The 10,312-nt window shown below is 34.1% G+C and overlaps 2 protein-coding genes across 3 annotated transcripts; both read left to right on the top strand.

Moving 5' to 3' along the window:
* Window positions 1-2,280: 2,280 nt before the first annotated feature.
* On the top strand, window positions 2,281-5,070 carry LOC131625128 (uncharacterized). 2 transcript variants are annotated; one of them, XM_058896019.1, is made up of 9 exons: window positions 2,281-2,453; window positions 2,571-2,670; window positions 2,921-3,101; window positions 3,318-3,390; window positions 3,479-3,658; window positions 3,749-3,846; window positions 4,171-4,259; window positions 4,361-4,534; window positions 4,796-5,061. In XM_058896019.1, exons 1-9 carry the CDS (start codon window positions 2,369-2,371, stop codon window positions 4,968-4,970), a joined length of 1,155 nt encoding a protein of 384 aa, XP_058752002.1. In that variant the 5' UTR covers window positions 2,281-2,368; the 3' UTR covers window positions 4,971-5,061. The 2 variants fall into 2 exon arrangements, with proteins under 2 accessions (XP_058752002.1, XP_058752003.1); XM_058896020.1 differs by having other exon boundaries at window positions 2,283-2,444; window positions 4,796-5,070.
* A 1,822-nt stretch (window positions 5,071-6,892) lies between these two features.
* LOC131625127 (photosystem II 10 kDa polypeptide, chloroplastic-like) lies at window positions 6,893-8,655 on the top strand. The gene is made up of 5 exons (XM_058896018.1): window positions 6,893-7,081; window positions 7,192-7,250; window positions 8,014-8,069; window positions 8,185-8,237; window positions 8,384-8,655. The coding sequence occupies exons 1-5, from the start codon at window positions 6,934-6,936 to the stop codon at window positions 8,476-8,478; spliced, it is 411 nt and encodes a 136-aa protein (XP_058752001.1). The 5' UTR covers window positions 6,893-6,933; the 3' UTR covers window positions 8,479-8,655.
* Window positions 8,656-10,312: the final 1,657 nt, after the last annotated feature.

Here is a 10,312-nt window from a genome sequence, read left to right as displayed (position 1 = left end):
ATCTCAAAAAGTGTCTAACCCACAAAATATCTGATCTGGACTTTAAATAGAGCAACAAAATATTGCAGAGCGCGCGTCGCGCCCTCTAGCACGCTACGCGCGCCTTCATTAATTGATCAAACCGCCCTAAAGCGCGCTACGCGCCCTCATATCCGCACGACACGTGCAACATTTTGCCAAGAAGCCAAGGAGATGCCCTAGGTCGCGCTACGCGCGCTACAACGTGCGATGCGCCCTTGAAGCTTTCAAGATCTTTACCTTTCCTCTTGAAGTCCATCTCTAATATCAAGCTCCAAGGTTCCAAAAAGGCAAAACCTGAAATAAAATTGCCCAAAAAAAGAAGATCAAAGGACATATAAACATAATTACTAAACTTAACAAATATTATCACAGTGTAAAAGAAATAGTACGAAAATGCTATAAAACAAATCGAAAGGTACCAAAAACTATACAACATATTAACACAATTTGGTACCTAACAGTCTGCTAGGTTACATTCAACTCCATCAGTGGTCCCTTCCATCTCCACTTCTTCTTGGTGACAGTCATCTCCCTTAACTTCTTCTGCATTATAATTTAGTCCCTCCATGTCTGCTTGGTTGCAATCAACTCCATAAGTGGTCTCTCCACCTCCACATCTTATTGGTTATAGTCATCTCCCTCAATTTCTTTTGCATTACATTTTGGTCCCTCCATGTCTGCTTGGTTACAGTCAAATCCATCATTGATCCTTTCCACCTCGACGTCTTCTCAGTTACAGTTAACTTCTTTAACTTCTTATGCATTACAGTTTGGTCCCTCCATGTTTGTTTGGTTATAGTCAACTCCGTTAGAGGACCACTTACGAAGTTGATTATAACCAAGCAGACATGGATGAACCAAAATGTAATGTAGAAGAAATTCCATCAGTGACCCCCTCCACATCTTCTTGGTTACATTCATCTCCCTCAATTTCTTTTGCATTACATTTGGGTCCCTCCATGTCTACTTGGTTATAGTTAACTCCATCAGTGGTCCCTTCCACCTCTACATCTTCTCGGTTACAGTCAACTTCTTTTACTTCTTATGCATTACAGTTTGGTCCCTCAATGTCTGCTAGGTTATAGTCAACTCCATTAGAGGACCATTTATGAAGTTGATTATAACCAAGCGGTCTTGAAGGGACCAAAATGTAATGTAGAAGAAATTCCACCAGTGACCCCCTCAAAATTAACATTCACTTTAGCACCAGTGGTCCCTCCTTGTTCAAACTTGTCCTTTTCTCCTTTACTCACATCATCAAAAATGTCGTTTTCTTCATTATTCATAACTTCCAAATGTTCACTTCTGCTTCATTTCCATTGGTTACTACATCATATTCTAAGGACAAAATTAGCTCTTCAATAATTCCAGGTTCTCTTACAGGATGAATGATATACAAATGCACAAACCCATTAATCGTTGCTAGGGTTTTCATTCTCTTGGTTCACATATCATCTTTCAACAAAATAAGCTCATTAATATCCGTCGCATCATAATACCACCGAATCTCCACAATTGCTTACCCTAAGTCCCTTAAACCATTGAACACTTCAGAATAACTCTAATAATTAGGGTCTACAATCCAAACCTCCTCTAACCCCTTGTAACCTAATTTTTTAAACTCAAGAAACTCACCCTCATGATGTACAACACACTCAAACCTCATAGTGTAAACCTAAAAAGGATAAATAAAGAAAAATGCTTTACTAAAGAAAGTGGTAAAAAGAAAAAATCAATGAGGAACATTGGTTAACACTAGTTATCATACCTTGAGGAAGTCTTCGTCTGGAAATGCGCAATAGGTGTTAGCACTTGTTATTATACAAATGGATTCAACGAGTTTTTCGTTTCTTCTCCTTGCTCTTCTTCGCACCACTCATCTTCTCCAACTGATTTTAGTGTTTTTGAAATTGAAAAAAGGAATGCAACGGATTTCATTTTGTCTTCTTTTGTTAAAATTTCATAATTTAGATATACAATTAAAAAACAAAGAAATATAAAAAAGTTAGGTCAGATTTTACAAGTCCAACAAAATAAAAGTTAATGTTTTTTTCGAAAAACTAACCACAAGAACCATTTCAAGTAACAGGATGATATTTAAAGAATTACTTTATAACATTTTTTAATTACAAAGGATAAAAACAAAACAATTAATTAAGTTAAAAAACCAAAAATAGCCAATTAAGTTACAAAGAATAAATATCATTCTTGCTATATCCAATTTAAAGAAATTTCTATGATAATGACTCATTAGAAAGAGGGTTGTGTAATGCTCCTAATGTCCAAGCCACAGCCGTGACTATATTCACTATTACAACTACTTTCCAACCAAACCCCTTCACTTACCATGTTTGTTTCAGAATCCATAAACAACAAAAACCAAACAACAATGACTTCCACTGTCTTTAAGGTTGCTGTCTTGGGTGGGGGAAGTAAATATCAATTCTCATCCTCTCTCTCCTATCCAATTTATCATTTTTAAATTAACTTTTTGTATTTTTGCGATCTAACATATGTATATAAATATGATGATTTTGAAATGGTTGCAGTTTCAGGAGCAGTGTGTGCATCAACTCTTGCCCGAAATGGAGTTTCTGTTACTCTCTTTGAGTCTGCTAGAGGCCCTGGTGGACGCATGTCCCAAAGAAGGTATCTTTGTACTGACAATTCTGAAAAAATGTGTGTCCGTGTCAGATACCGACATGACACAGACAAATTATTAGTATTATAGCATATGCCTGGCATGTCCGTGTTCGTGTCTGTGTGTCTGTGTTTCATAGATCTTTTAACCTTTGTTTGAAGTTGGCATTTCCTTCTGAATGATACTAGAATTGCTTTACATTGGTTTAGTGATGATTTGAGGGATAGTTCTAAGTTTTCTTAATTTCTGGAAATCCAGAGAGAAAACTGAAGATGGAAAGGAGCTGCATTTCGACCACGGTGCTCCGTTTTTCTCGGTTAGTAAACCGGAAGTGGCGCGCCTAGTTCAAGAATGGGAGTCGAGGGGTCTCGTCGCTGAATGGAAAGAAAAGTTTGGATCATTTGATTTTCAAACCCTTAAGTTTGACAACATTGAGCAGGTTCACAAGTTTTCTTCATATGTTTAAGATTGATTAAGCAATGTTTGCTATTTTATTATAGTTGGTTGTTATTGGTGTCACTAACACTTTTGATTGAAAGCGTGTCCGACATTGACACATGTAGTACTCCGTTTACTTAATTCAGTACTTGTGTTGTGTCTGTGTCCGTGTCTGTGTCAGGGTTTCGTAGTAATCTCTGATTGGCATATTTTTTAGGAAGGATTAAGCAGGAGATTTGTAGGTGTTCCAGGCATGAATTCAATCTGCAAAGCATTATGCAATGAGAGTGGTATCAACTTAATTACTTTTGTTGTTCGGAGTTAACCGTGTACTCAGCGCAAAAGCTTATGATTATTATAATTATTTCTGATTGTTAGGTGTGGAAAGCAGGTTTGGTTCGGGTGTCGGTAGAGTTGAATGGCTGGATGATGATAAACTGTGGTCATTGATAGGAGTGGATGGACAAAGTCTTGGTCAGTTTAAGGGACTCGTCGCTTCGGATAAGAATATAGTTTCTACTAGGATCGCAGACGTTACAGGACGGTTACCGCCACTTGGTATGGATATGCTTTCTAGCCATCAATGAGAGTATACAACAACATATTTTGAATGCCTTACTCTCACCTATAGATTTTGCGACGATGCAGATTTGAAGTTGCTGCCCGAGTTGTCGGAAAAGTTGCACAATATTCCTGTTAGGCCATGCTTTGCAGTAATGCTGGCATTTGCAGAGCCTCTGTCAACGGTATGATGAAGCTATACAACTCGTAAACGGCCGTTATATTCTTTAGTTTGCCAATACATGAATTTTATATGACTCATTTGATTTTGAACCTGTTTCATGTCATGCTTGGTTTTCGTGAAATGATCCTTTATTTCCTAGTTTATACATAAGCACTTATGCGTTACGATCTTATGTTTTAAGCGGTTTATTAAATTGTTTATTCAAACAAGACTATATTTCAGTTAAGTCTTTGTTGGTTATTTCAATCTTTCAAGTAGGAATAGGACCGTTTTTTGTGATGCAAAATCGAGGATCTTAATCGACAAAATCCAATTTTATGTTCAGATTCCGGTTAAAGGCTTCTCTATTAAGAATTCTAAAATTTTAAGCTCGGCTTACTGTGATAGCAGCAAGCCAGGCCGTTCTTCAACAAGGTATTTGTTTGATATCGCATTACTCGATCCGATCATTTAAATATATATTGCTACTCTAGTTTCCATTGCTTACAGGGTTGCATTGCATCCTTATTTTTCAGCGAAAGATGGGTTCTTCATTCAACAGCAGAGTATGCGGAGAATATAATCGCTCAAACAGGACTCATGAAGCCCTCGGACGCTACATTGAATAAAGTGGCAGAAGAGCTTTTCCATGAATTTCGAAGTACTGGAGCTAACATATCACAGCCCTTTTTCAAGAGAGCTCATAGATGGTAAGTAACTGCTATTTCACATGGTATAAACATATACAACATTTCAAACCGTTACATTTGATTGTAACTGTAAGAGTCTTGAGACTCGAGAGAACTATCTCAAATTCCAGACTATAGCGTATGTATCACCGAAACTTCACTGGATAGATAAACTTTCTTGAAGTGTTTATGTGAGTAGATAAACTCAAATAAGTCGATCCAAACATGTCTGATAATGAGAATCTGAGAACTATTTTGTAATAATGTCGGTTGGTTTTGTAGGGGGAGTGCATTTCCGGATGCTAGTATTGCGCAAGAGGAAAAATGTCTTTGGGACAGAAACAAGAGACTCGCCATATGTGGTGATTTCTGTGTTAGTCCGAATGTTGAAGGCGCTATAGAAAGTGGTTTCGCAGCGGCCTTAAGACTTAAAGATATCAGTGCAAGCTCTCTATAGTTGTTGAAGGTTGAAGCTATGCTTATTTTTTCTGGGAAAACTTGTTTATTCACCATGTCAACTAATAATTTATGTTAATTTTTTAAAATATATATATATATATATATATATATATATATATATATATATATATATATATATATATATATATATATATATATATTCTCAGTTTTTGGCATCCAAATTTTTTCCTCAAGATTTGCTGTTGGATGATTGGAAGTTTGAGTAAATTTTGTAATCCATTTTTTTTACTGTGTGAGAGTATGTGCTGTTTGTCATCTACAAATAGTCTCTTGCTCTTAGTTTGCTCTTGCAATAAAGTACTAATACGGATTAGTATTTTTAATAAGTAAAATTAAATTTAGTTTTTATGTAATGGTATATTCGCAAATGTTAATTTTTTAAAATTCGCGAATATTATTTATAAATGATTGTTATTAAGTTATTGAGTTCTATTTTAAATATTATGTTTTGCGAGGCCAAAAGTTCAATAAGATGAGGCTCACTCGTCTCATTTCTTTTATTAAGTCCAAAGTATAAATATAATTACAAAGAGTTTTCAAGGTGCACAATTTTTAATCTCCACTATCACTATGATTGTCTTGAACCATAAACTGACTTGGATGTTGAAGTGCTAACCATGAAAACACCCCCTTCTTTGGTCCCCTCAAGATCAACGTCTCCGATTCAAGAGACATCAAGATCGCAACCTTCGATCCAAGGTGTCGCATAGTTAAATCGCTCAGGAAGCTCCGTTCCACCGCAATTTCTGTAATCTTCTCCGTTAATGGTTTTACTATGGAACAATGGCGCCATATGTGGAAATTGATTTCCGATTCCTACAATTTCCACGAGGTCAAGTCTGATTCTCATATTCGGAATCCAAAAGCGTGTATGGTGAAGAAATCGAGGTTCGACAAAGTTAAGACCTCATATTCGTTGCAGTTGATCCATCAAACTCCGATCTAACTCCAATTTATTGTTCATCTCGATCTTGAATCACTATGAGAAGACACAAACAGATATCCTCAGATCTGAATTCAAATCTACGACATTCCCGTCGATCAGGCTCAATTTGAGTTTGAGCCGACCAAAAATCTTGACCTATAACTCCCTCAGAGGCCTGTTAATGGATCCCCTCGGATCCAATGTCGGATCCATGGAGCCAAGGTTGATGGGGTTCTATTGTAAAACCATAAATAGAGAACTGAGGGTACAACCAACACAATTGATGCTTGACGTAAAGATTTCAATGGTTCTGTCGGAGACGCTGTTGCATCTCAATATTTACCCTTTTGTTTCTAACCCTAATTGAGTTTGCTTCATATTCATTTGCATCCCTAGTTAGGTCATGAATAACACAATCATACATATTATAATCATACATATTATAAGTTCTATGGTTATGGAATCAAATGTTTAAATAAATGAACTTCACTACTATATAATTAGTCATTAACACTCCAGTACCTTTGAATTTAGTTCTGTACTGGTATCCTCGTCTAATCAAATAGTGGAATTTAGTGTCACTTTACTTTTTTATTTTATTTTAAAATAAAATTAAAATTAAAATACAATTTGTATTAAAGGTACTGATCTAACTTAAAATCAGGTACCAAAGAATTTTTTTTAAAAAAAAATAATTAAAATTTTTTTAATAAATAATTTTCAATGGTAGAATTGAGACAAAAATTTCTCTTTCACATTTTTTGTGGGGGATAATTAATAGAAGGGAATATCCACGTTTGTTGCCTTGAAGATTTCTTTTGTTTTCATATGCAAGAAAATAAAAGGTGAAAATTTAATCTCATTACAAAAAGATAATGTTTGCAAAATCATATCCTCACTTGTACCACATATTCTATGCCACGTGTCACAAACAAAATCACAAATCCATTGTGAGTACTCTTTATTATTACATCAACTTTTTTGTTTCCCATTCCAAATAATCAAAAAAATCACAATGGCTTCTTCAGTTATGGCTTCTGTGAGTCTCAAACCAACTCCTTTCACTGTTCAGAAATCTCCAGTGAAAGGACTTCCTTCAATTTCAAGGCCATTCAGAGTTGTTGCTAGTGGTATCAAGAAGATTAAGACTGACACACCTTATGGTAAATTAATTAATTAATTACTTAATTAGCAATTTTTTTAGATTAATTACATGTATTATAGATTATGATTATTTTATAAACTATACTATATATATGATTTGTGATTTCAGGAACTGGTGGTGGCATGGATTTGCCTAATGGACTTGATGCTTCTGGCAGGAAACAAAAGGTAATTAGTTACCAATTCTATTTACTAATTAAATATATTTCAAATAATTCAGATACTAAGGCTCTGTTTGGCCAAATACTAGCTTATAATGGATAGTTTATAGTGTTTAGGGTTTTATGATCAAAGTAGAATTGTGATTACAGTTATTGTTATTCTCTCATGAACTTATATTTATTTAGTAGATGACTAATTAATTTTATCAAATACTTCAAACTCGATCAATCGGTTAGCTTATTTATTTTAAGCGATCGGTTAGCTTATTTACGACCCCCTCTAGTTCTTATTATAAGAGAAATTTCATTTTTTAATTCATTCAATGATTAATGTATCTAGTCCATATATAGACCAAATACATTAATAATATAAGGTTGGATATTATTAGGGACATGTTTCGATAAACTTTTTATTTGCAGTTTAATAGCATAATTGTTTTTCAAAATAAGTATTTATAAATAAGCTTATTTGTAGCTTATAGCACAAGTGCTTATCAAATTTATGAATAAGCTTGCATAAGCTGTTTTTAAAACAAAAAATAAAATAATTTAAATTATTTTATATATGTTGTAAATTGTTTTCACTATTTATTTTGAATAATTTATAAAAATTAATTTAAAAAAATATAAAAAAAATGTTATAAATTGTTTTGATATAGTCTCTCAAACACTGTCACAAAATTTGTAGTAGATAAGTTCAAATAAGTCAATTCAAAATCCTGTGTAGTTTTCATCTCATGTTCTAACTTGAGAACTTGAATTTAATTCAGGGAAAGGGTGTTTACCAGTTTGTAGACAAATATGGTGCTAATGTTGATGGATACAGGTAACAACAAACTCAAATTTTTTTTTTTTTCATTCTGAATTCTAGGTACAAATCTCAACTATATAATTTTTACCTATTTAATCAATTTATATTTTTTTCCGGTTTTATTATGTAGTCCTATCTACGAGCCCAAGGAATGGTCAGCCAATGGTGATACCTACGCCGGAGGTAACAAACTTCTTTCTTTTTTGGTAACTTTTGTCTTAAAAACTGGATCGAACTGATCGGTTCAACTGGTTGTATTGAGAACTGACCAATTCGTCGATTGGTTCAATCGTGTTTTAATCGTAACGTTGATGTTTTATAAATTGCAGGTACGACTGGGCTGGCAATCTGGGCAGTAACTCTAGCCGGTCTTCTAGCTGGAGGTGCACTCCTTGTCTACAACACAAGTGCTTTGTCACAATAGATTCTGTTAAGTTGATATTTAAGTTGTAACAATATTTCATGTAGCTGAAGGATATACTCATCAAATTATTGTGGACATAGTTCCTTCTGTTCTGTTCTATAAATGTTGTGTGGATTTCAAGAAAAATAATCTCTGTTTATATGACCATGCATCAATATATTTGTTAAATCTTATGAATGACTACTATTATTAGATATGCTAGATAAAACATGCCACAGAGAAACATAAATACTTTAAAAAAACATAAGTATATAATGCTTGATTTTGATTCAATTGCAAAATCTCTCATACTTTCTTTTCCATGCGACTCTTTTTCTGAGTGATAGATATTCTACTCCACTTCTTAAAATAACAAGGAATTTAGTCATTTTGTGACTTGTTTTACAATCTATGTGAAAATGTATTAATGAGATTGTGCAATTTCAATTTGCTTCACTTCTTAAAATGTATTAAATATAAATGTATAATCTGATATATAAAAAGTACTACTCCCTCTACTCCTATTTATAAGAAAAGTTTTGTTTTTTTAATTTATTGGATTATCAATGTATTTGGTCTATTCTTAAAAAGAATATTTTAAACATCCTACCAAACCGTTTTCAATGGATTACTATTTACATTTTTTAATGATGATTCCATAGTCTTTCCAATCACATGGTGGTTCGAGTAAAACTATTTTACAAGATTTCAGAAGATTATATCGAGCACCTTTGTAAAGAATGCTCTTAATGATGTTTGGCAAATATGATAATAGGATTTGCAGCTTCTCATGAAGGTTTCCTTCATGATTGTGATTATATCTCTTTTTGGTTTTGTTTCTCTAAGTTTTTGGCGTGAGAATCCTTGATGATACTTAAGGCATTTGAAGGAGAGCTCACACAACAAGAATGCTAGAAGCAATAGAAATATGAGATGCAAAAGGATTGAGAAGAATGCTAGAAGCAATAGAAATATGAGATTCAAAAGGATTGAGAAGAGCATACATATATATAATGCGCCTTTAGATGATTTGATTGTATACTTTTGACAAGAAATCAATAGAGGTTTAACTAATTCAATATCAAATTAAAATCTTTTTAGATTAAGAGTGCCAATCGATTGGCTAAGGGCTCCAATCAATTAGTTTATCAAATCTTTTTGGATTTTAAGCTTTCATCATCAATGTTGAGATTTGATTGTCTGGTGTCACACATTTGACTTGGATTTGATCTGGAAAAAAATGTGCGCACCAAGCTCTTTCAATCTATCGCCATAATGTGCCCAGCGATTGGTGTCATACCCCAAAATTTGCCCTCCTTTTTTCATCTCCCATAACTCAAGGCTCTAAGGTTTTCTCAAGTCACTCTCCCCTTATATTCCAAGGACTGCTCATTCAATGGCTCAGATGACCAATAATAGACTATGTTGACCTAAAAGTCAACTATAGTCAAAATACAGTCAAACTTCAAGATTTTTGGCCAACACCAAGTATGTGAGATTATATCCATCATTTGATCAAAGGTTGACCATGATCCATCAATAGAAACTCAGAAATGAACGAATGCAAAAGGTTCAAATTAGGGTTTCTTTAGGAGAAAGTCAACGCAACTTTGACTGGTCATAACTTCCACACGGAGTATCAGAAATTTCTCAACCAAAGCTTGTCCTTAAGGAAATTTCATCCTCTACAACTTTGATGTTGGGCCCGAAGTCAAGAAATGCACCATTTGGGAGATATGGACAAAAAAAGATTATAGGTCCTCCACAAGGGTCAACAAAGACACCTTTTGAGTCAAAGCTCATAACTTGACCATGGAAGCTTCAATTGAGATGAAACTAAAGGCATCATTTAGAG

Source organism: Vicia villosa, unplaced genomic scaffold (genome assembly GCF_029867415.1).
Source record: "Vicia villosa cultivar HV-30 ecotype Madison, WI unplaced genomic scaffold, Vvil1.0 ctg.000189F_1_1, whole genome shotgun sequence".
Taxonomy (NCBI): domain Eukaryota; kingdom Viridiplantae; phylum Streptophyta; class Magnoliopsida; order Fabales; family Fabaceae; genus Vicia; species Vicia villosa.
The sequence above is the reverse complement of the archived record's forward strand: the minus strand, read 5'-3'. Positions and strand labels throughout refer to the sequence as shown.